A 24890-nucleotide genomic window follows, 5' to 3' on the forward strand; every position below is an offset into this window, starting at 1 on the left:
CGCTGGGTTGGTCGCAGCTGCCAAGGGCATGGGGTGTGAGGAACCAGACCGCTATTTCAGATTTGGGGTGGGTTTGTTTGTTTTCTGCTGTGTGCTGGTGCAATGCTGTAGGTTGGCTAGCAGCAAGCCCTGCTGGCCTAACCTAAGATGGCTTTTGGGGTCATGGGCACACTCCCCATATGTTTTTACCATGGGGGACCCCACAGCGAGTGCCTGGGGGATTGTCCCTGTGGGGGGATCATCCCCATGTCTGCACCAGGCCCTGGAGGGGGTCAGGGTGGGGTGTGAGGAGCTGGGAGGACATGTCTGGGGCAGGAGCGGTAGCACTCAGCCACACCACTGGTTTTGGGCCTCACAAGGGTCACTTGCAGGGGCTGCGGCTCCATGGCAAGCTTGGGATAAAATGGCTGGGGGGGGGCGGGGGGGTTGGAAGGGAGAAGGAAACAGTGACGCTCCTGGCAAGAAACAGAATTTTTGATCACAGCCCCATGCAATATTAATCAAGATGGCACCAAATGTGTTTGCTTTGGGGTCGGGGGGTGGCTGCTGGAGTAGTTCCTCATGGGCTCGTTAGGAGATGAAGTACTGTTCTTTTTTCTATTTTGGGGGGTTAAGTGCCCAAATCCTGAGGGGATGGGGGGCAAGGCAGCACCTCCCTACCCCCCCAAAAAAAATAACCCGGGTCCCCCCTGGTGCAGCCGGGGGGGCTGGGGCAGGGTCGGGCGGGGGGAGCGGTGCTGTGAGGGGCGCTGGGGGTGCTGCAGGGTTGGGGGGGGTACTAGGAGGGGGGGGTGCCAGGTGCTGCCCCCCGTCAGTGCCCGCCCAGCGCGGCTAATTGGCTGTGGGGGAGGGGCGGCTCATTAGGGATGCGGCCGGCGCTGGGCGGGCGGAGCGGCAGCGGCAGCGCGGAGCCGAGCGGGGCGGTTGGGGAGGCAGCGCTGCGCCGCCACTGCCCCGGCCCCGCGTCCGAGCGGAGGGGGTGCAGGCAACAACATCAAAAAAATAAAATAAAAATAAATCCGGGGGAGTGAATCGTGCCGGCTCCGCGGGACCGAGCGGGGCTTCGCCTCCCCTTGTCCTTCGCAGACCCGCGGCATGGGCGGCGGGGCTGCGGGGAGGCGCTGCCCGGAGCGGCTGGCGCTGGTGCTGGGGCTGTGCAGCTGGGCGGCCGCGCTGCGAGGTAAGCGGGGCTCCCCCCAGCCCCCGGCTCTTCCACGGGGCGCTGCCGGCAACTTTGGGACGGGGGGGGACACGGGGGGGTCCCACCGGTTGCTCCGAGGGGCGCCCCGGCCACCGCCAGCGCCCGAGGCTGGGGGCGTGTGGTGGGCACAGCCGCTGTGGTGGTACCTGGGCGCCAGGGGGGTGTCGGAGGGCTTGGGGCTCTCCCCTGTGTGTGTGACTTGAGCCCGGTGAGCTGCTGAAATATTTGGGGGGAAGGGGGCAGAGGCTGTCGGGCACCCTGCGCCCACCCCCACAGCGTGGGGGCGAGGTCGCTGCGCTACCTGGGGGGCACCTGGGCACCCTGCCGGGCCAGAGACCCCTCTGGCACACCCACCGCCATCAGCTGCTTTTCCCAGGACAGAGCGATCTCCCAACAGACTCGGTAGATGCTAAAAGATCCCTCTCGCGGTCCTCATCGCTAGCCCCTCTGTGGGCGTCTATCCTCGCATCCCTGCCGTGGCTGCGCTTCCATTGCCTTCTGTGCGCCCTTTGCTGGCCTCAGGCGCCCCAGGGAGCCCCCGGCCAGCACCTTGCCACTTGTGGCACCTCGCTGTGGGCCTGGGGTCCTCTCTGGCCCCTTGTCCGCTGTACCCACAGCTCCAGCCCTCCAACGGGTGCAGGGGGTAGGAGGTGGTGGCCTGCTGCTGGGCCCCTGGAGCTGAAAATCTCACTTTGCAGAACAGCGACCGAAATTGTGAGAGTAGGATGAAGTCTAGCCTTTCTTAATTTTTAAATATTCCTGTTAAAAAAACATCCCTGACAGCAAAGGAATGTGTGTGTGAGTAAATCAGTGCCGTGAGGCGCTTACTGCTTTTTGTCTCACCATCCAGCACAACCCTGCGGCATGTCTTGCGCTGTGTCAGGTGCAGTCAGGATCAGGCCCTATGAGCTCCCCAAATGTCCCACTGCGAGGCACACCTCTTGGGTTGCTGCTAAGGAGTAAGTTTCAGCCATCTAATTGAAGTCTGCTGTGCAGGGCATTTCGAGTTCTAGGCTGAAGCAGAGTTGGTTTGGGGCACTATCACGAGGAAGAACAGGTTATTTTTTGGATCGGTTTGGTGGCTCTCGGTTGCGACGTTGCGTGGTGTTTATTTGTGGCTTTGGCTGAAGCGGTTAACCTCGGTTACCAACCCACTGAGCTGTAAGCTGTTGGTTTATGAAGTTGTCTAAAGGCTGCCTCTGAAACAAATTGTATTCCAGGATTCTGTGTTGAGAGGGGTTTAAAGAAAAATGAAATGATTGCAGATAACCTTCACACGGCATTTTAAGTCTGTTGGAATGAATATACATATGCAGCTTTGGGCTTTTATTTTACAGTAAACAGTGCACAGACACTGTGGTAAATTGGAAATGAGAAGAAAGTCACTAATTTTTTAATCTCATTGATGTATTTAAACTAATTTTGGCTTGCACGGATCCAAATAAAGATGTCTCTAAAGCATGAGTGTTAGTATTCCTCTGCATCTTGGTATTAAAGCCTAAAGCTACATGTTACGTGGTGTTCCTAGATCTGAGTACATTTTGTTGTAAATAAGCATCGTTTAGGGATTTTCCTGTTTCTATTCCAGTAGCATCTGTGCATTTACTGTACTGCTTGGTAGCCACTGCATCTTGCTGCTGATTTTATTATGATAAAATGCTCCGCTAAGCCACCTAATGGAATACAGGTAAGGCTGTGGACAACAAGCTGTTGAAGCAAACGACTCCTTTTAGTTTGAAATTTTTGGATTTTTTAGTTGCCCCTTTAAAAAAAAAAAAAAAAAAAAAAAGCCAAAAAAAAAAAGCTCTCATAATATGCAGTCTAGAGGGTGGCATATGTAAAGCATTATCCTGGATCTAGGAACCAGGAGGACAAACCAGTTTCTGGACAGCAAGGCTCTTGGAGAAATAACGCTTGTTTTAGAAAGATAACAAACAGCCAATTCTATTGATACTGAAATAAATCTAGTGGTGAAGACAAGACCGATAGGCAAGGTATTTGTGTCCTGATTGTACCTTTTGTCTTGCATTTAATAACATCCTTGTGCAAATTAGATGAGCCTCCGCTGGTTTCATTATGAATGGGCTGGAATTTCATTTGTGTATCTAGATGCTACCCATATTTGCAAAGTACTTCATTGTCACCAGCTTAGAGCAGTGTAAGAGCCCTCACCGATGCTTTATTTGAGGAATGTTGTTGATCTGCTGCAGCCAGCTCTGCTTCAGAGTTTACTCTGCATTAGCGGAGTAGGGAGGTATTTTAGGTGTCCTGATTTCTACATCTGAAAGGAAGTGTGTTATTTCTGTTGTTTTATTAGATTGACTCAAGTTCTCTTTCTCTGTTCCTGATACCCTGCTAAGAGTAAAGCTGTTTGATTATTTGTAAGTGCATTCAACAGTTTACTGTCTGAAATATTTCTCACATGCCAACCCCAACTGAACATACACTGTGTCAGCAGATTGATTTATTTGATCTTAAAGTATTCGTGTCATCAGCATCTCAGCTAACCGTAGATTCTGAATATTAACAAGTAATATAGAGGTAAAAAATTAAGGAAAGACAAGTTCTGTATCTCTTGTATGACTCTGTTCAAACCACAATTCAGAAAATGTATTTTTTTCTTTGTTAGGACAAAGCATTCATTAAAATAAAAACCTGCATGCCCTCCTTTGAACCATCCTTCCACTCAGTGTACGGTGGGTAAGGTCTTGTGCACGTTAACCTGCTAATTTGATATTAACTTTGCAACTGCTCAGAAAACAAACTTCTTTTACGTATGGGTTTGGTTTTACTCAATAGTTTCTCTCAGATCTTCATGATGCTACAGGCTTGGCTGGTTTGTGGTGGTTTTAGTTTTTACAAGTAGAGAAACAAAGGTCTTGAAGACGGTAATATGCTTATATAAAGCCATAGGGAATGTGGGGGCTCAGAACAGTATTTCAAAACTGGGTATAAAATGCAGAAGTTGTCATATTTTGGAACTGATAAAGCATCTATGCTTGTACCTGCTCTGTTTTTTTTAAGTCCTTGTCTTGTTATGGCTTCTATTTAGTCCTGATTTTTTTCTGCATCTCTGTCCTCATACTCTGTTGTAACGTAGTTTGTGAGATAGAGTGGGGTAGTGCAAATATTTCTGTTGGGTATGGGACTGACTGGACATGAATATGCTCTGATTTTGTCTGTTATAGGACGCTGATCCTTAGGAGGATTGTTTTAATTTGCACTCTGAGAGTACTCGAGCATATTACTGCTTTGCGCAGAGAGGATACAATGACTTTCTGGCACGCTACCGATCAGAATGGCACTTAGTTTGCCTTATATTGCATAAAAACTGAAGAGTTACATGTATGATCCTGCCTTGGAAGTGGAGTGCACGCAGTCTCCATTGTGCACTTGCTTTCTAATGCATGCATCTCTGTGAAATATGTCACTTTTGGAAAAACGGGATAATCCTTCCCTTTGAGGCCATGTGTTGCAGTGGTGGTTTTTCCTGGCTTATACTCGTATGTGTTTGGCTTCTTCATATATGTGCTCAAGAGATGTGCAATTCCCATCTCTTCAGATGTAGAAAATAAAGCTTGAGCTCTACAAGGGTGAAATGAGCTTTCCATGCTATGGAAGCAAATGTCCATCTTCACAGAGTAAGAGGACTTTGTACCGAGGTGAATTTTAGCAGGGCAGAAGAGACGCTAATCTGATGATCATTGCAGAGTGAATTACAGAATGCAAACACCAACAGTATGATAGGAGCTACGATGGAAAATTACTTATGGTGCAGAGGATCTCTCAGGGCCACTTGATGTATATTTTCTCTCTTTTCAGTCCTACTTTCTGGTGAAAGGTGGAGTCTGGGAAAAAGCAGAATTTTAACACCAGAGGCTGCTGTTTCTGTTGTTTTTAGAAGCTGCTGCTGTTGCAGTGAAGCAGATGGTCAGCTTCATTTGTATGAAATAGAAAAAGGTTTCATTTTCCACTCTACTTTTAAAGAACCTTAATTGCCATGTTGCGTCACATTGCCTTACCTTATAGCACAAATATTTGTAAATATACATTTTTTTAATACTTCGTGTTTTACTAGAACTTAATTAACCACATTTGAGATCTTTCATCTTAAACACCATCCAAAAACGCTGATAATAAAGAAATGGCCATGGCAGGCTCTTGGTCACTCTGGTCACTTAGCTTGTTCCACACTGCTTAGCACCAAATACTTTGTAGGACCTTCCACGAAGGGGTTGTCAGAGGGCGATCAGACTAAAACATGAAGTTCCCTAATGAATATTCTACTTACAGCTGCTGAAGGTTTTTTGTCTATTTTTTCCTGTTTCTTTTTCTATTATTATTTTTAACAGGTTACCTCAGTGAAACCCTGCTGCAGTGAGTTCACCTCGTTTCACTGAGGTTAAAGTATTTCCTTTAGGAAGCTTAGCATGCTTTGAATTTCTTCACAAATTAGCTTGCTTTTGAATCATTGAAGAGGATGAATATAAGGTATCAAATCAATTTGCTTATACAGGGTATTTTTTGTGTGCTGCTGTGTCTGTATTGAGGTAGAACGAGAAATTAAGCTGGTTTCTCAGACAAGAATATGTACGTGGAATTTCGTACACACATCGTAAGTGTAATTTCAGCTCATGGTTATCCTAGACTTTGTATATTTGACTTTATTTTAAAAAGAAGGAAAAGAAAATCATTACCATGTCTTTGAAAAGCGTATCTCATACTGTGAACATCTCATTGGAAACCTCCGCTTAATGTGTAGCGGAAAGAAAAACACAAGCAGTCAGTGACCTTAACTTGTGGATAACAATGGCCTGAAGAGGTTCCAGAAACCCCAAACCTATTGCTCACAAGTGAAAGCAGAAGCAGCCCAGGACTGGAGAGCTGCGAGAGAGAAGCAGTGGGAAATGGGGCAGCCCAGCACTCAGTGACCGCTTTGCTCCCAGCTGATGTGAGTTCACTGTCCGAGGGGAAAATGGCCTCGAGGTGGCCGAGTTCTGAAGCCTGATGTGTCTTCTAGAGCCTGATATTTACAGAAATGAAACGTGGTGGAGGGAACAGGCGTGCCAGGCAGAGTAGAGGCAGCATCCAGTCGTGGGTGCAGCAGCCCAGCTGGCTGTGCTGCCTGCACCGCCTCGTTCCAGTCCTGTGTCCCCTGGGGGGACGTGTCAACCCTTGGAGCACTCAATAGACGAGCATTAGTCACCTATAGACGAAGCTTATTAAACGTGTCTGGAAATAAAAAGTGTAGTCAAAATGAATGAGGTAGGAAAGGGTGTAGCTGGGCAAGTTTTTGTTGTTTGTTCTTGTCAATGCCTACTTCTAAACAAAAAACAGCAGGAAAACCTTTTTAAAAAATCTGACTTTTCTTGCTGTTGAAAATGCCGGGTCTTCCCAGCTGTCAAGAAACACAGGACACCTGCTTTATGCTGAATTAAAACATTTAGTATGCTTTGGTGTCGAACTTGTGTTGAGTGTCAACTGTAACATCTTTTTGAAAGCATCTACTCATGGTTGATGTGAGTTTTATCTGTCGAATGCTGAAAGAAAATATTTTGGTGTGAGTTTAACTCCCTGCATAGCAAACCGCAATGCCGTGCGGGTTGATTATCTGTAGATGGTTAAAAGAAGTGCAATAGTACTTGTCTTCTAGTTGGATATGCTGTGTGTTTTTCTCAGTAGGAAATGCTTTTGTGGATCTGAAACTTTTCTTCTGTGATCATTTCTGCATGTGAAATTAAATTGCTCGAGTCCTGGCAGACAATGAACATAAAAAGAGCAAACATGGAGATTTCTTATAAATTGTGAACAGTTACTCACAAAATTGCTTCTATGCTTACACCATTCCTAATAATAAATTGCATTACAGAAAAACAAATTTGCTCTATTAATTGAATTCACCTGTCATATAAAACCAGATCTGATTTGTAGTTCAACAGATGTGTCTGTGACTTTTATGGTGACAAATGCTTCAGGTTAGCCGTGTTCTAGGCCAGATTTAAAACCACTAAAGATCTGTGGTAAGCCATTACCCTTTGAAATATTAATTTCAGCTTCCAATTCAGGAGGTATTTGCTGCTGCTGCTGTATTGCAAGGTATTTACTGAGCTGGAACTTTTTCTTCTACTTTGGCTGTAGAGAACACGGACTGTTTGCTTAGAGTAAAATAGTAATGCTGGGGAGCAGTTAGCAGCACTTTGCCTGTCAAAGGCACGTTCTGCAGATCAATAATGAATGCCATGGACGCACTGGAAGATGCTAGGCGGTGCGTATATTTAACATGTGTCACTCCTCCTTAGCTCTGTGTCCTAACTGAAGGCTTCCAGATCAAGTCCTGGGTGTTATGCACATCATGTAATTCTCAGAGCGAACTAATCCCAAAAAAATACAGGCTCATTAAAAGAGCTTTCTAATTCTGAAATTTAATTATTTTTCCTAGATAATTATGCATTTTTAAAGACTTCATGAGCTTTCCTGTATGGTTCATAGGCAAATGATCAGTAATTTCCTTTTTGTAAGAGGGAAAGTAGCTGAAAATATTTGAGGGATAAACACAGTAGTGGGAAACAAACAAACAACCCCCTTACCATTATAAATTATGGAGCCTTGTTAGAGTCAGTGGGTCAAATCTGTACATCCAGAATTGAATTAACTTGGCATAACTTAGGCTAAGGTGGAGTCACATGAGGCGAGATGCTGGAGATTTGTCTTATTTTTCTGTGTACCGCGTCCATTCCAATTCTTGTTGGGTTTTGGAGACCTGTAATCAGCTGGAATAATGGATGATACAAGGCCTGACATATATTATTTATTTCCTAGAGAAAGCAAGTATCTCATTGCAAAGGGCTGTGTAGTAAATAACTTTGTGTAACAAAAAGTTTCCAGGTCTCAGCATGAAACTAACCATGGGAAAGGCTTTATACATGAAACGCCAGGGACTAGAACAACCTTGGAGCCAGGATTTTCACGTAGCACACAGAGGGTCAGAGCGGGAGTTTGGGTTTTGGTGAGTCTGGCTGGCAGTTGTTTCGGGGGCTGTGAAATGTTGCTGTGAGACGTTCTGCTCTTGCTGCCACGTGGTGGGTTGTTGGAGGAGAAAGGAGGAGGGATTCCTCCTGCAGGAGCTTCCAGGCTGCTCCATCACTGGAGATCTGCCAGCCTGGCACCAGGAGCAGAAGGTTGGCAGCGATGTAACCCTATATCGGTTAACCTCCTACTATAGGGAAATCGTATTTATTCATGCATTTTTCCTTTTATCAGTCCCGCTTCTTGGATGCCTTTTTTCCTAAATAGACAAAAATTCAGTAATGTTAATTTAGTTTCTGGTAAACAGGGGTACTGGAAGAGGAAATGAGTTAGTCTTTTCCAGTTGTCATTTGGTAACACTGTGTAGTTCTCCTGAATAGGCAGAGGCACTCCATTAATACCAAGTTTGCCACAGTAACAGCAAAACTCCCTCTACTCCCACTATAATACAAAAAAATGTAGGGCTTATTTTGTGTCAAATGAGCTAACAAAATAAAAGATGAATTTGAAGTATTTAATCTGTCAGCATCAATGAATCTGAGAGGATTATCATCCCATTACCACTAATAGATTTTTTTCAAAGATAACTTTGCTACTCGACTATTTCTACGAAGATTGTTATGGATCTAATTTAGGCTACAATTTAAATACTCCTGCTCTATTTTGATTGAATCTGGGAGTTAGGAATGTGTTACCTGGCTTATGTTGAGCTTGATAACTTTCCTTCAATCACTTGAATCCAGGCTCTTATTATTGCATCTTTAATTCTTCACAGAGATTCTGTCATGTTTTCTGGTGTGAGTTGTACCAAACATGACTTAACAATACGTGCTTGAGAGCTGTATTTTCACAAATTACATGCCAACCTCCCCATCCTTCCTTCCTGAGGAATTAGTGAGAGGTTGGAATGGCAAAAATAAAAATTAGCAATACCCTTATGATGGATATCCCCCTCCTCCTTACAATGAGTAGCAGCATTCCTGGAGAGTTACTCTAGTACAAGGAGGCTGAAGATGGGGATTCTCATCTTCTGAGTCATGAAACTTCATGTAGGCCTGCCAGCGATGCAAGTTTTTTTTGGAGATAAATGGGTATAACTTCATTCTTTGCCTTAAAGAAGTAGAAAGGGAACAACTGTATCTTCCTTCTGTCTATCATCCACCAACTCTGTGGGGAAGAGGGAGAAGAGGACACAGGCAGAGAAACTTCTGAATTCCCGACGGAGCCCAAGCTGTAGGATTTGACATAAGAAACTGCAATAACCCCCTCCCAGAGGTCTCTGTTCAACAATTAGAAGTTCTGCAGCAAAAGGAGACCATGGGATGATTGGTATTGGTCAAAAGGACATCACAAGACCTTGCAGCACGTGTGATGTGTCACGAAGTTGTGTGTGAAGGTTAAAAGTTTGCATGAGTTGTAGTGCGACGCTTCTGCTGCTTGATCAGTGGGATCATCCTAACCAGAGCTGGGCGGACTGGTGCTCCCGTTGCACGTGGAATGTAGCAGATCCGTAGTCCTTTCAGAAGGCAAACCAGAGATTACATGTAAATGAAGGCTGCATCAACCTCTTGGAGCTGTAATCATCACCACAATTAGCATTGCAGCACTGTAGCTCGTGATGTCAGACTGAATTACATGGCTATCGAAATTCTGCCGTGTACTTCCAGAACTGTTTGAATTCTGTGCATAATTAAAGGATTTTCAGTCTCCAGTATTGTTCAGTGCCTTTCTCCAGTTTGCCATGTCTAAGCATCATTTCTTACATGAATGCATGAAGTACAGAAGAGGTGGCAAACAGGATTAGCAGTGGTGGGATACCACTGTAGGAGGGGGAAGATTTGCAAAACAAAGCAAATGGTGGCCACCGTGTTCTTGGCTCTCATCACTTACAGCTTCGCTAGGAAGTTGTGTGTGTAACTAAGTGACATCTCTAGCTGGTTTTACCATTTCCAGCAGAACAGCTTCAGCCGACAGGAGCCGATTGCGTGTTTCTGTTTGAAATCCAGCCGTGCTCTTTAGCACTTTTACCCCTTGAAGATATGAAAGCAGTCGAGAGATTTCATATTTTTTCAAAGGGCATGAGCAATGTTAGTGAAAGAGGGGGTGTGCAGAAAACTGACTGCTCTACCCGCACAGCTATAGAAAGCTCTGTCACTGACATGCTCTACAAATGTTCTCCAGCATCTTCTGGGTGAGCCAAGGGGCAGTGTGGGAGAAGGTGAGGGAGCTTCTTTCTGCTGACCAAACATCATTACTTGTCTGAAAATGCACTGCGTATACTATTTGCTGTTCTCCTTTCTCTTAAAGAACCACCTCATGTAAGAGATAAAAGAATAAATGTTTTGGAGCTAAATTCAGAGCCTGCTGCTGCACATTGTGGTGGTAGTTAGCCAACCTGCAGCCCTGTGAATGAAATCCTAGCCAGTAAGGACTTGGCGGAACTGGTCTTGAGAGATTTTTGTGCCATGGGAGTGTCAGTTGTAGTTAGAGCCTCCTCAGTCCTGCGGGGACAGAAGGTACACCTCTCATGATGGGAACAAATAACCACTCTGTGGTCCCGTTGTATTTGGCTGCACCACCATGCAGCCTGCAGTACTCCATCATCCCAGCCTGTCCCGCTTAACCTCCAAAGCACTTAACCATGGGAGGGCAGAGGAAGCTGCTAGTGGAAGTGGGACTTGGCGTGGTACTGGTTCACGTGTTTAACCCTGGCTTTCTTTGCAAGCATACACCGTCCAAAAAAAATGCTAACAGCTCACACAAAGGTGGTTTTTAACCCTTTGAAACATCTGTATTGAAAATTATTTATTAACGGTAGAAGATATTTTCTGGCATGTCTAAGCTATTTTTCGTACGGGATAGACATAGATAGGAAGAAATTTCATCCATCCAGAAGATGATGGGGGAAGTGGGGGAGAGTGACTGCTTCGTTTTTCAGTGCAGTTTCTCTCACAGCTGGAGATAAAAACAAACAAAAATAACAGGTGTTCTTGCTTTTTGTTATTGTTGTTCTTGTGTGTTTTTTTTTAAGCCAGACAGTCACAGAGCGACATGCAGCACGTCCAGACGACACTGGCTTGTACGCATAGGACTACAGTTCATTGTCCAGTGTTGGTTTTTCGTCATATCGTGCAGAAAGAAAACAGAAGGGAAGCAACAACATTTGACTCAACCCCAAAGGAGACATGTAGGAACCAGCTTTGGCCAAAAAATGGGGCCCTTGTGCTCTATGTTGGCTTCTGCTGCCTTCAGACAGGGCTGATCTTTGCAGGGGTACTTGGATAAAAGGCATTCCTCCTGAAAGAACATCTGAAAGTTTGGGAGAGCAAAAAGCGCTGCTGTTTCTAGAGCAACATAGGAATTATGTTTAGATTTAGACTCCAGGGTTGTGTGAGCAAGCTGTATTTCTCTGTGTTGAAGGCTCTCTATTAGCTGGTGATGATACACGGTAATGGCTCATGATGCTTCTCATGAGCTAGCCTGACCCCGTGGGCTACTTAAAATTCACGTTCAGTGTCAGCTGTGAAGCAATGTCTGAAAGCCATAAAGAGGGCTGCAGTACTCTAATTAATTGCCAGTACCTTTTTAATGCCAATTGAACTGTTCAGATCCTTCCACAGGTGATTATTTTCTGCAGTTGTGATGTGAGACAAAAGGATCACTTAATATTAAGGTACATATACTCAAATGTACGTGGAATAAATAACTTGTGAATTCTAAACAATAATTCATTATGCTGAGGTCTGTCATAGCTGAGGGCAGTTTGCTTCCATTTTTATTCCGGTATCTTAGCTTAGTAGTGCTAGAGCGTGTTCTTGAAAATCTTTATATCGGGCTGGTATTTTGTTGGGAAAGGAAAGCGGTATGCTATATGTCAAAATGCTTCAGCGTATATTATCTATATATTTTCTTATTTAACGAACCTTTGGGAAATAATTACCTGTTGCAACAGGGTTCATATTTGCAAGCCATGCTTAACTTCACGCAGTTCCTAGTAGCACCTATGACTTTCAAATTTCCATATATTTTCAAGGAATAGTTGACATCTGAAAACCTCCAGGTGGAAACGTAGTTTCATGATCTGTTAGCTGCTTTTTTGCTTGTCTTCTAGTGACTGTCTCTTGGCTTAGGCTCAAGATTTTTTTCTTTGCTTCTGTGGGATTAAGTTGGATCTGAGTTTGAAAAGAGACAGCGGTTAGGGAACAAGAGGGAAGCAATAAAATCTATTTAAATAAAATAGTTTCTCTTCCTAGGAACAAACAGAACTTGTTTGAAGCCCAGGCTGTTCTTCTTGCACTTCTGTTTATTTTAAATCTCCTACCACTGTGGCAGGCAGTAGGAGAAATCCTCTTCGTGGCTATTTAAAATATTTTCTCAGTGTTTTAATAACAAGAACTCATGAAATTCTGTTTGAGCATCTGATGCCACCAGTCTTGCAGCAGTAATACCCAGCGACTCCGTTTGCTCCTGGTAGCGATGTGTGCCTCAGAAGAGGTGTTACAGCGTGCTAATTGTGTGTTAGCACAGAGGGCTCTGTTGGAATTCCTTGCCCTTGTTCTTTTTTAAAAGGGGGATACCTTATGTGGAGTATTTGAGTCATCCCCCAGCCAGCCTAGAGATACTGATGTAGAATACGTGCAGCGTTACAAGCGGGTTGCTGTTGTACAAGCCACTGGTGAGCAAGCCGGGGTTTGGCCAGGGCAGCGAGGTTCTGCTGCTGCTGTTGCTGATATGTCCGTGGTTTCTAGCTTGGTAATAGCATCGGGTCGTTGTTATGCAGATTACAAACTGTCACTTTTACAGCTTTTTTATTTTATTTTTTTCAGGTTACTGTCATGTTATTTGTTGCTATGTAGCTGCCATGGGCGGTGCATGTGGATAGTTTTTAATGCGCTTGAAAACAAGGGTTTGTGTTTTGCTTTAGTGCGTTGCCTGGAAGAACTTGCTCAAAGACTGTACAGCAAATAGGGTTGATCAACGGATTGTAGCCTTATTTTTTCGGTGAGAAAATTATATTGGTTACGAGTGGCTTTCCAGTAAAACAGCCCCATCTCTGGCAAGTGTTAAGAGATCTAGACTGTCCCACGAACAGGCTTCTGTTCAGAGCACGGAGATGATGTGCTGCATTTATGAAAACAGATTTTAACCTCTAGGTTGTCATTAAACAATTTCTGCTGGAGATCAGCAAATCTCTAGTGGTTATTACTGTCTTGGTAACCTCTTGCACTGATTTGGCACTACAGATTTGTCAGTAACACCACAAAGTAAATTGTTTTAATAAAGAGAAGACTATGACAAGGTGACTACGAGAATGCCGCTTTATCATGTCAAGGATCTTCAAGACCAATTCAGAAAGTTAGGTGCCCCTGTTAGTGCTCCTGCAGGCACACGTCATGGCAAATTTGTGCGCGGTTTTTGTGGGACTGATTGGAGCACAAGAGGCTGTCAGGTTGGCAGTTAAAAGGTATGCTGCTAGGGAGCTTATGGTAGTTGCTTACGTTTCCTACATTCAGCTTAGCAGTCAGAGGAGAACATGGGGATATTTCAGGAATTCTTCAGTTGCTGTACTGAGATGCTTCCAAAGAGGTTTAATTTTCATCACTGACATTTGAGGGAAGGCATGTAATTAAAGTAATTTAATTTACAGTACAGTTACTTGCAATACAGTCTCGCTTCTCTTGATCTTCTTGTTTGTTTTCCACACGATAGCCATGCTTCTTGGTGGATGGAAATGGAAGTTTCGTGACTTAAACGTAGTCAGTACCTCCCGGGTAAATTCAGGCTCTACCAAAAATCAGTTTCATAATTGGATGAAAACCGAGTGATGTAGAAAGGACTTCACCTAGTTGTACAATGAATTAAAACTAAAGAAACCTCCAGTCTTGTGTTCCAGCTGCTGGAGTATGACACCCAGCTGCACACCTACAGAGAGTTCAGCAAGGTTACACCTCTGCGTTTGAAAAGCTGGGGTGCAGCTTTTCTGTTCTGTTCTGAAGTTCTGTTACTTCGTTGTTCTGTGCAGTGTCTGCTGAAATGGCCACATTGCATTTTTAAAGCATCTTTTGACTCCCTTCCCTTTGTGTAAGATGAGTCAATAAGTCCACGTTATGACTGTGCCAGTTGTAATATTCCTTCTTACAGACTGCTCATTGTGAACGTGGAAGTTAAATTTAGTGTGTCTGCTACAGTGAGAAACCCCGAGTTTATAATCAGTAGCTGCTATCCCTAACTCTGTGTCTACTTCCCGTGCTTGAAGTGATAACTGAGATGCTACTGTGAGAATACACAATCTGCTTAGTCGCATAATGAAATCAGCATTTGAGCTGCAATCCCATTTAGCCTGCTCTTAAAAGCTTTCTGTCTTGTAACCTAACACTCAGAAAAGCCACATCAGAGCAGATCGAGGTTAGGCTTGGCCAGTGAATGAATCTTGAAACCACCTTTATGGCTTGCCTTTCCCTTGGTACGTAGCTATGGTCTAGACTGAGCTTTAAGAAAGTCAAATTACATCTTTGTGCCTTGGCTCCTCCTCCATGGGTCTCCCCAGTTTATTAGTAGTGTAGGGATACAAAGAACCGATCTGATTCTGCAGTAGTTCGGCAAGCTGTGCACTTGTTGGGTCAATCCTCAATTTTCAAAGAAAAGCGAGCAGCGAAATCCTTATGTTTATAAACAAATGTGTGTTGTTGTCCCACTCCTGACTGAGCTAGGAAGCCGTGGTATTGGTGAAACCCTGCGTGTGCGTGTGGTGTAGCTGTTCTCTTGGTTTCTCCTTTGCACCATTCCTCTTACAGTAGATGCCCGTGAACTACTTGACTTAGCTTTCATTTCAAGCACAGCAGAAACTGAAGGGAGAGGGAAAGTTATTTCAGCAAGTATTGACTTGTATTCTCTCCCTTTTTTGTTTGTGTTTATTTTATGGAAACATTTGTGCAGCGTATTCCACATGACATTCAGAGAGGAGGCTCAGGAGTCGGTTCCCTGGGTAGCCATTGATGGGAAAATGGAAAGCAAGTGTCAAGTAAAAGCAATAGGCACTTATTTATAGCGGGAGGAGACGCTGCACATTGCTCATCTGCTCTAAAAGGGGGAAACGGGAAGAAACACCACTGTGTTCTTGTAGACCTGTACTTGTAATACAACACGGGAGCATAAAAAAACGCAATTTCTGATGGTCTGTGAATTGCACCTAGCGTCACACCTTGCCAGACAAAGAACAGTTGCCAGTACGGGGTTGTAGCTGTATGCCACAGCAATGACTAATGAGCAAAGGTGCGGATTGTGAATGGTATCGCCTCCTTGCTGTCATCTTATGCTCGTTAATAACCTGGAATGTCTCATTGTGCAATGGTCTCTCCTCCCCTCTCCCCCCCTCCATTTATTTGCATCTTTTAAAAATGACCTTGTTATACTTTCAAAAGACAAATCCTCTTGAAGGCAGGCTGCAGTAGCTGCTGGCTTCCCCATAGGCAGAGTTCTCCAGCTTCCAATTAGTTGCAGAAGAAATCCAGCTGACAAAGAAATAAAAGATGGAATTGGTACACTCAGCTGTATGTAATCAAGGCATAAACAACTCCAGAACATACATCAACAGGGCCTGCAACAGCGGTGGGAACTGTTTGATATTCTGCAGGCAAAGGGAATGGAAATGCAGGAAACGGCCGTGCAGTCTCAGTTTTACGCGTGACCCGCGGTGTAAATTGCTCCATGTTGTAGCGCATCCCCTCTCTTCTACTCCTTTATGGTTTGTAAACACGGGCATGGGCACGTCCCTGTGTGTGCGAATCCTCGTGTTGGTGTTGTGAATGCGCAGTGAGCTGTTCGCAGGTGCTGCGAATCGCAGGATTCTCTCCTAGATGAAATCCAGGCTGGTGATGAGTAGGCAGGTGAGAACAATTTTTATTTTAGGCTATGATCTGAACACCGTTATCTATAAGAATCTACCAAGTTACCACTTTGTCTTCCTAAGAATAATTACCTTAGGCAAAAGACTAACAAACCCTTAGAAATGGTTAAACTCCCAGCGTGCTGTGACAGCCATCGTGTCGCGGTCAGGGAGGTTCGTTTATGGTCTGTATTTATGTAGCTGCTGTCTTACAGCAGTGAAGAAGGCTGTAAACCTGCCCTGAGCTCTGTCCTGCCAGCTCCCAGCTACCTGGAGGCTCTTTGCAGACAGCCACACTCGCCTGTGGGAAGCACCGAGACATTTGGAGAATTTTCCACATCCGAAAGGGCGCTCCGAGGCCACGGAGCCACACGTGGCGGGTCTCTGCCTGCCTAACATTTGTCTGCCTGGACAGACACCTTGCGGTTGCTGACTGTAAACATACCCAGAGTGTCTTTTGTCCCCTTTGGAATTAAGTTTAGCCCCAGAGACGCTATGGTCGGGCTGGATTTACTTTCTTATGTTACCAAGCATAATAACAAGGCCTCCGTGACACGCTGATAAACTAAATAGTATTTTACCCAAAATAATTCTGCACTTGAAGGCAAGCAGGATAGATGACCTAAATAGATTGATGCCTTTCACCTATGAATATCCATATCAGACGGTTCTTTGTATCAGTCTGGCTGTGAGAGAGAAAAATACAAAGCCGTGCCGGCTCTTACAAAGTTAGAGAAATTCTTAGTAACGCTAGGAGCTAATAAATTATTGCTTATCAGAAATCCGAACGTCATGTCTCAATGCCTGCACTTTTAAAATAAACTTCAAAAGAATATCTTTGTCTTACGGATTCCCTAGTTTTTCATAAAAGGCTGAAAAATACTCTTTGGACTCTTAAACTGCCGTCTGCTCTCAAATCTGTCTTGACAACTGTTTAATGGTATTACCATCACGAATGGACTTCACCAGTGTTGGAGATGTCGGAGCAATTTTAAACGACAGTGGAGTTGGTGTAGGCTGGCTACCTAGAAGGGAGCTAGATTAAAGGCTAAACTCATCTCGTCTGCTGCGAGCTGTGACACATCCCTATGGCAAAGGGGAGTGTTACAGTCCGGTGAGGTGGGAAGGGAACAGTACTGCAGACCAGCAAACGGTTGTGTGGGTACGTCAGGCATTAAAGTACTGCCCAGAAGAATGGGTGCCATTTCTGATGAATTATTTTCTGATCAGCATGATTGCTGTGACTGCAGAGCAAGCCACTGGCTTCTCCTTTTCAGGCTCTTAACTTCGCTTTGTGTGGTTTTGTTTTTTTTCCAGCCAAAGCTTTTGGGGCAAGATTTGAATGTTTGAGGGGGAAAAAGGAAGCATGTATCTCACTAAAATGTTATTCTTGAAATGACTCCGTCTCTTGGATGCCTGCTTTAGATCTGTCTTGGAGTGGGCTGTGGATGATGCCTGTGAGGACTGGTTGGCTGTCATACGGACCGCAGTGTGTGAGGACGAGATGCTGGGAAGGGAGCAGGCGCCCACGTGCTTTGCGGGGCTGAGTGGCAGTGAGCGGGTTCTGTTGCAGAGGTTTTTCTCCAAACCAGTTTCATTTTCAGATGACTGTATGAGCTTTAGGCCTGACGTGTTCTAGAAAAGACAAATGTGAAAAGTTTTAGGCTCTTTCTTAGCTGTCCTGATCAGATCTTTTTTATAGTACTTCTAAGAATTTTATGAAATAACCTTACATCGCCAAGCAATTCTGTACCTGTAAGTGGCTGTCACCTGCTTTAAAGCACTAAAAAAAATGAGAACCTGGATAAAGTGATCATAGGGGTCATAAGATAATGATAGGGATCATAGGGATCATAAGATAATGTAATGATAGGGATCATAGGGATCGGGTGCTCTGGGCTACCCGTGCATCGTCACTCCTGCGACAAACCCTGTGCTCAGATAGGTGCTGGGAAGCCTGGCCACGCTGCGGGGACGGCAGTTGCCTGAAGTCTTACTGGGGACTCCAGTGCACAGGACTCAGGCTACAGATATATATAGATGTTTTTTTTTTTTTTTCCTGGAGGGTGAAGGTAGCTTAGTGGATGCCTTTGTTAATCGTTGATATCAAGGACTGTGTACCGGTAACAGCAAATTGCAGTGTACTGACACTTCGGATGTGAATTATATGCCTTCACAGGATCCAGAGTCATGTCTCCTGACTGCCTTGTTTGTCGGCACTGTAGATAATATTTTTTCAGAAGTAAAACTGCTCCCAGTTGCTAAAATACAGAGGAAAGCCAAGTGGTCAGCTAAATGACCTTTTTTTTTTTTTTTTTAATAAAATGTATGCTAGCATAGTTTTTAACAGTATGTGATGTTTGTCCTTGCCATGGTTCTCTTTGTCTTTCTCACACTAAAACAAAGGATATTAGTTTGCCTTTCTCAAGGGAGGAGCATTGATCTACTCATGAGGAGGTCTGGCTTGCAAAGCTTGTGAAATCCAGAGGAAATCCTTTGATTGGCAGCGAGAATTGCCACAGACTTGACTTTGCATGCTGCACCCTCACCAGAGATTTGCTTTGATGCTACCTTGTTTCCTGCTAATACAGAGACAAAAGTTGCTGCATTCCCAATTAGTACTTCAGCTGCTGTAAACACGGTCCCTTGGGAAGGTGCTTACTTGGAGCTGATTTGCGTGTTTGACGGCACGTTCTGCTCCCCGTGTTAAAAATGTAGGGCAGTAGCTGTCAGAAGGAGAGACCCTCTCTTCGTTTCTCCTTCTCTGCTGTGGGTGGATAATTATATTTACAGGCACAAAGAAAAAATCTGCTGTCATGCAGACAATTTTCATTAATTTTGTAATAACTTAATCTGTGTCAAGAAACATAACATGGATCAAAACCTAAATGAGAATGACTTTAAATAATAAAATCGTGGCACATAGCTAAGCTTCAGTGCATTATGATTCAGACTTGGGAAGCTGTTAAAGTTTGAATGTTGTGGTGGATCTCGGAGGAACCATTTTTTTTTTTTAGTTTAATATGTTAAATTGCATTAAAATTAAAGTATAAAAATAGCCTCTCCTAAATTACATCTGCAGCCTGTGGCTTCTCAGGCCTATTTACTTCCCTTTTTTTTTTTTTTAAATCCTGCTAAAATTATGACAGAGAGTGTTATAAGCTTTTCTATTATATACAGGGTAAAAACCAATTAGTCTTGCAGTGCTGGGCCTCGAAGCCGGCTGCTGTAATGTACTCGGTCATGAACAAAAGGAAGTTAGCGGAATCGTTTGCAGCACGCCGCTCTGGAAGCCACCTCAACATCTGCCCAGCAGTGCCAGAGCCGCCCGCCAGGCTCTCCTCGTGTGCCTGGGGAGCTGGAAACCACCAGCGCTGGTGAATTGGTGGCGTCAGCTTGCATGAGAGAGGAGCGTGGTGAGATGAAGGGCTCTCGTCAAAGCTGGGGGGGCATCCCCACGCAGCGCAACCCAAACCTCGCCGGGGCAGGCAGCGAGTCTGAAGAAGTGCTGATGGAGGGTTAAAAAGAGCAGGTCATGGATTATAAATCACAGGCTGGATGTAGCACAGAAAATGGCAAATCAACTATTAAGTGTATACATTAAAAAATAAATCCCTGCTTTCTTAAGGGAACCTCTATTTAGGGAAAGAGCCTCTTGCAACAGTGTGCGTTGTGTTAAGCCTCCTTTGTTACACCTTTTTCTTGAGTGGATATTCGTGGATATTCCCTTTTTTTAATATCCAGCTCACTGCTGAAGGGCAGTGGCTTTGTGCAGTGTTAGGTACTGGCAAGTGGAAGGGTTCAGCACAGCACATCAGGGTTCAAAACCAAGATTCTGCCACTGGTGGATGGTTACGGGTCACCCTGCGGGCCAGGAAAAGTGGAAGGATGAGAGCATTTAGCCCCAGCAGTGAATTACAGAAGCATTTGTGGAAAGAGCTTTCTTCTGCTGTTTTCCATTTAAAAATGATTTAATTGTAGGCGAATTAAGGTGTTTTTTTTTTAGATGGATTACTGCCATCGATGAATTTCATAAACCTTGACCTCTACCCTGCAACCTCCTCTCAGAGGCTTGCAGAAATATCCAAGCTGCTTAACCACGATGACATAATTGTCAAATATGAAATTGTGCTTTGACTGCCTGTAGCACTTGCTGTCACTTGAAAATGTCAGAAGCTACTACTCTGGGCGATGCAGGCATTTAAATATCTGTCCACAGCATGTTCTTTGCTTGATCAAAACCTTCAGTCGTCAGTGAGTGCTGTCTGATGTCTAGGGATCATTTTAGGTTTCGTTAAGCATCCCCAAACCCTCTGAATCGCTGCATGGAATTGGTTCAGTTTTTACCATTACAAACAGTAATTACAAACAGTTCTTACCATTACAGATAGGAGACACACCTAAGCACATCACCAGTGCTTAGAAATAAATGGAAAGGTTTTAGAGTGTCCTCGCCACGTCCCTTGTATTGTCAGTGCACTCAAATCTCCGGAGCAACTTGTTTGCTTTGCAAGTTCCAGCCAAGAATCTTCTGCTAGCGGGGTGCAGGGCAGGAAAATGAGAGCCAGAGGGGATGTGCTTATTGAATGATTGGAGAGGGAGGCTACTTTGTGTTCTGCAGAGGAAAAAACAAAAAAACCTTCTTAGAATATTAGGTTTTCCCCTGTAAATATTTTTCTTGTGAGCCCTGAGACCTGTATCTCTTTGTAGCTTGGTGCTTTGCCACTTCTCGCTTGACAGTTGCACTTCTGAGAGTCCGTCTGCTTGAGGAAGATTTTAGTGGTTCACGACAACTACTATGTTTTGAATGTCGTAGCCGTAAATTTATATAAGCTAATGTTGAAGAGACCTTTCCAAAAGTTTATGTTTTGGCAAGTAGCCAAAAATGATCTCTAGCACCCCTCTGCTGCCCTCTGCCTACACGTTGTAAGGCAGCGAACGTTTCCCTGTTGCTTGAAGCCTTGCTGTTTCTCTCCCTCAGCTCAGGCTGAGCCCTGAAGCAAACTCTGGTAGGAGGGGAGGAAATGGCAATAGGGGAGGTTAGCATGCGCTGCTGGAAGCAATAAGTCCAGAAGAAGGCCATCTCTTTCAACTCCGGCAGTCCTGTGCCTACATTCTGTCTTCAGGAGCTTGCCCTTCCAAGCCTGCGAACATCCCCAGGTGCTAAAATACGTGCTATAGCTCCGTCTGGGATGCTGTAAGACAGCGTGTTTGCCAGTTCCAAATTGGTGAAAACCTAAGTCTGTTGACAGCTGTGCTGTTCAGTTCTGTCTCTCAAAAATATATTTTCAGAGCACTGCTCTTTCCTCCTGAAAGCAGAAATGCTGATGTGAGACAAAAGAGCTGTAAATAGCAGGTTAAGAAATACCTGAGCCCCTGTCTGGGCTCTGACAGTCTTCATAATCTAGTCAAGTGAAAAGGAGTAGCTATACTTAGCAGCACCTTTTTTTCTTTCTTTCTTCTGGTTTTTATTCCATCCCTCTCCCGTTCCCCCAATCAAGTTCTTGGTTTAGTTGATGGAGGAGTTTTTCTAAGTAGGTTTTCCTTCTTCTGGTATTTTTATCTAGAGATAAGAGTGGTTTCCCTCCTGGCTAGGGGAGGGACGTTCTTGGCTCAGCAGCTTTTAAAATCTGTATTAAGTTTGAGTTATTGAAAGTGAAAAAGTGCTGCTCTGTTGGGGTGATTTCACGTGGTGCGGCACTTCCAGGTGCTCCCTGCCACATGGCACACATTGAGTGTGTGGACACCTATTTTCCTCTGCTGAAAGCAGGTGTCCACACCCTTCCTTTTTTTGGTAACGCACCTTCTCCTTTTAGCAACATGCCGCCTTTCTCCTTTTAGTAGCGTACGCATGGCATTTTCAGATAATCCCTAACAATAATCTTTGCAGTAAGGCTACTTTGCAGCGTAGCTTTGATTTATAGACGTAGGAAGAGCAATTGTCACTTGGTTCAAACATGGTCTGAAAAGCTGGAGATTTGGATCTGCTTTTGTAGATTTTGACGAAGACCTTACGCAAGAAGCTTTCCTGATCTGGGACTCAATTAATCTAAAATAGGTAAATCTTCCTGGCATGTGCTGTTACTCAACTCAGTGACAAATCTGACTTCAAAAGCAGCATGGCAGTGAGTTGGGTGTAAAACTGCTTGTTGCCAAAGGTTTTGTTTTATTTAGTGTTCAGTGAAAGTGTTTTATAGATGATGACAATGACTGTGTTTTTGCAAGCTCTTGCAAGTGCACATAACGTTTTCACTCTATTTAAGCTTAAGCTCTGGGAAGCTGTCCTGAAGAACGCCTATGGTCAGCTTCTCAGGACAGCTATGGCAGCAAAATGTTCAGAAAGCTGAAAACGTGGCAATTTCTGGCAATCATTTCAAAGAGTATTGGTCTGCAGTAGCAATTATTTATGATATCAGCAATAATAATAATCATCACCTAGGCTATTTGAAGTAGCATAGGGGGATCAGAGGAAAAAAAAATATCTTACCTATTCGACCTTGCTGTGTCTGTTCTGTTCGGAACGACATTGGGATCTGCTTCCAGGCCACGCTTACACAAGTGAATCCTGCTGTAAGAACAGCTGGCTTTCCTGAAAAAAACCTGAGAACTCCAGGGCTATTTTTAAGTATCAATGCAATAAATGTTAGCTTGGGTAAAAACCCCTCTTAGCTAGAGCTGCTTCTCTTTCATGTGGGAGAATACATTATATTATCTCTCATTGTGCAGTTCTAAGGAAAAGAGTAAGTGCAGCTGCAACCTTTGGTGGATACACGGTAATTGAGAGTATCTCAACGTGGCACAGAACTTGGCGAGCTTGACTTAAATTGTTCGGAAGGAACCTGGAGGCTTTTAACACTGGCAGTATGCAAATGACAGCCCCGTCGTTTGCACAGCAGCCACTGGGTGCAGAGATGCTGCCCAGGATTACTGCGTTTATCGCTTCAGCGGTAGCTACAGCGCTCTAATTCCATTAAGATCTAATCTGAAATTGTTTTTCAAGCTCTGTGCATTGTGTCGAAAAAAATGCAAATGAATTACACGTCTAGATTTCTAACCTGTGTTTTGAAGACTTGAAATATGCTTGGGAGGAAGGATCGTTCCAGCGTTTTGATGACCACAGAGTGATAGTGCTTGAGGCTCTAATATAAAAGCCTATGAAATTGAACTTGATGTGAACCATGACAGGCCTGTCTAATGTGCTGATGCTTGTGCTTTCCAGTTTTTTTCTTCCACTGTATTATACAGAATGGGGATAAAGTGATAAGTGTGCTTAAAAATTATTGCGTAAGTACAGCACACTGTCATACAATGAAGCATTTACCCTGGGGGGACCAGAATGTAGGTTGCTGTGTGGTGTTCTGTCACTTGGAAGTGCCTGCTTTTTGCAGCTGCAGTTTTCTTGGAGTATTTCTTGTTTTCTTTCTTTCTCTCAAGCTTGCTGTTCAAAACAGCGTTACACCGTGAGCTGCAAGGGGGAAGATAAAACTCAACTCCAAATTTAAAATAATAATTGTCCTTAAAGATTAAAGGTTAAGCTGAGTATTTAGAAATTGAGTGCTTATACATACATCTGTGGGATGAACCAATTACTCAGTCCAACATCAGGTGATGAATTTGACTCTGGGTGCTATCAAAGTAGTGGAGACCGGACCTGGCAACGGCTGTTCTTGAGACTTTACCTCTGTACCTGTCTGTGTTCTTGTCGTTATTCTCAGAAGATGTTGAGCATGTACAAATCTTGTTAATCTCTTAAATTATTATTTATTTAAAGCAATTTAAATTATAGTTAAAAGCTTGAAATATAAATCTTAGTAATCCTACAGTAAGTTGCATGAAACAGTGGCTTCGTTGGTAAAAGTCCATCAGTGCTAATCAAGGACTGGATTTTAGAGCTCTGTTAACTGACAGTGATATTAAAACCAAACCAAAACCCCCCCCCCCCCCCAATTGAAGCAGTAAGATTTCACGCCGGTATGAAATGCACTACGTACAGCACTGTCAGGGGTTTGCATGAAGCCTAGAAACAAAGTCTGTGACTTAACATCTTTGAAGCACAAAACATCTTTAGTATTGGAGGATCAAAAAGGAAAAAATTGCAGTGTCTGTGGAAAAGAATTTGCTGATGAAAATGTATCTCATTGAAGGTTTGCATTTTTAATCTTGTGTGGATTTAGATGCAGCATCCTCTGTAAGATCCACAGTCTCAGGATGAGCTCGGATGATGTAGCATGGGTGGGACGGATTGGTAGGGAATGGCAGAAAGAATACCAAGATCTAATCTGGTTTTGATAGAAATAACATCTTAGCAGTGTGCTCTGTTTTGAAGGAACACCCACATCCAGTAGTTGTTACTGTAATTTTCGGTATTTCATTATGCTCTGTTCTTCCAACTGGGCTTTAGTAGTTGTAGCTTCTTACCATGAGATGAGTGACAGCTCCCTACTGGTCTGCTTATTAAAACATGACCTTCAATAAGGTGTGCAAGATCAAATAAGTAATGAATTGGATTCTCAGTATCTGCAATTTCTCACTGTTTTGCTAAAATTGATGAAGTTGCATGGGCTTGTACCACCAAAGGCTGTGACCTCCATTGACTAATACACTAATAATTAAAAATAGGTTTTAGGACACCTAGGTCCTCCTCTGGCTTCTTTTGTATATTTTTTTGCTTACTTTGGTTAAGTCTTCTGACATTTATTCAGAAGTTGGATTCTTTTTTCCCTGTTCCAGGTGGATTTTGAGAAGGGAAAACGAGAGGTGATAGAATCAATAAATGCA

The 24890-nt window shown here is 43.9% G+C and overlaps 1 protein-coding gene across 4 annotated transcripts in view; it reads left to right on the forward strand.

Moving 5' to 3' along the window:
* The first annotated feature begins 933 nt into the window (after nucleotides 1-933).
* Nucleotides 934-24890, forward strand: part of UNC5D (unc-5 netrin receptor D) — a 136508-nt gene continuing 112551 nt past the window's right edge. For all 4 annotated transcript variants that reach the window (XM_035345142.1, XM_035345144.1, XM_035345143.1 and 1 more), the window contains exon 1: nucleotides 934-1180. In XM_035345142.1, coding sequence (XP_035201033.1) covers nucleotides 1096-1180 — 85 coding nt within the window. In that variant the 5' untranslated portion in view covers nucleotides 934-1095. The remainder of the gene's footprint in view (nucleotides 1181-24890) is intronic.

The sequence above is a fragment of the Oxyura jamaicensis genome, chromosome 22 (assembly GCF_011077185.1).
Source record: "Oxyura jamaicensis isolate SHBP4307 breed ruddy duck chromosome 22, BPBGC_Ojam_1.0, whole genome shotgun sequence".
Taxonomy (NCBI): domain Eukaryota; kingdom Metazoa; phylum Chordata; class Aves; order Anseriformes; family Anatidae; genus Oxyura; species Oxyura jamaicensis.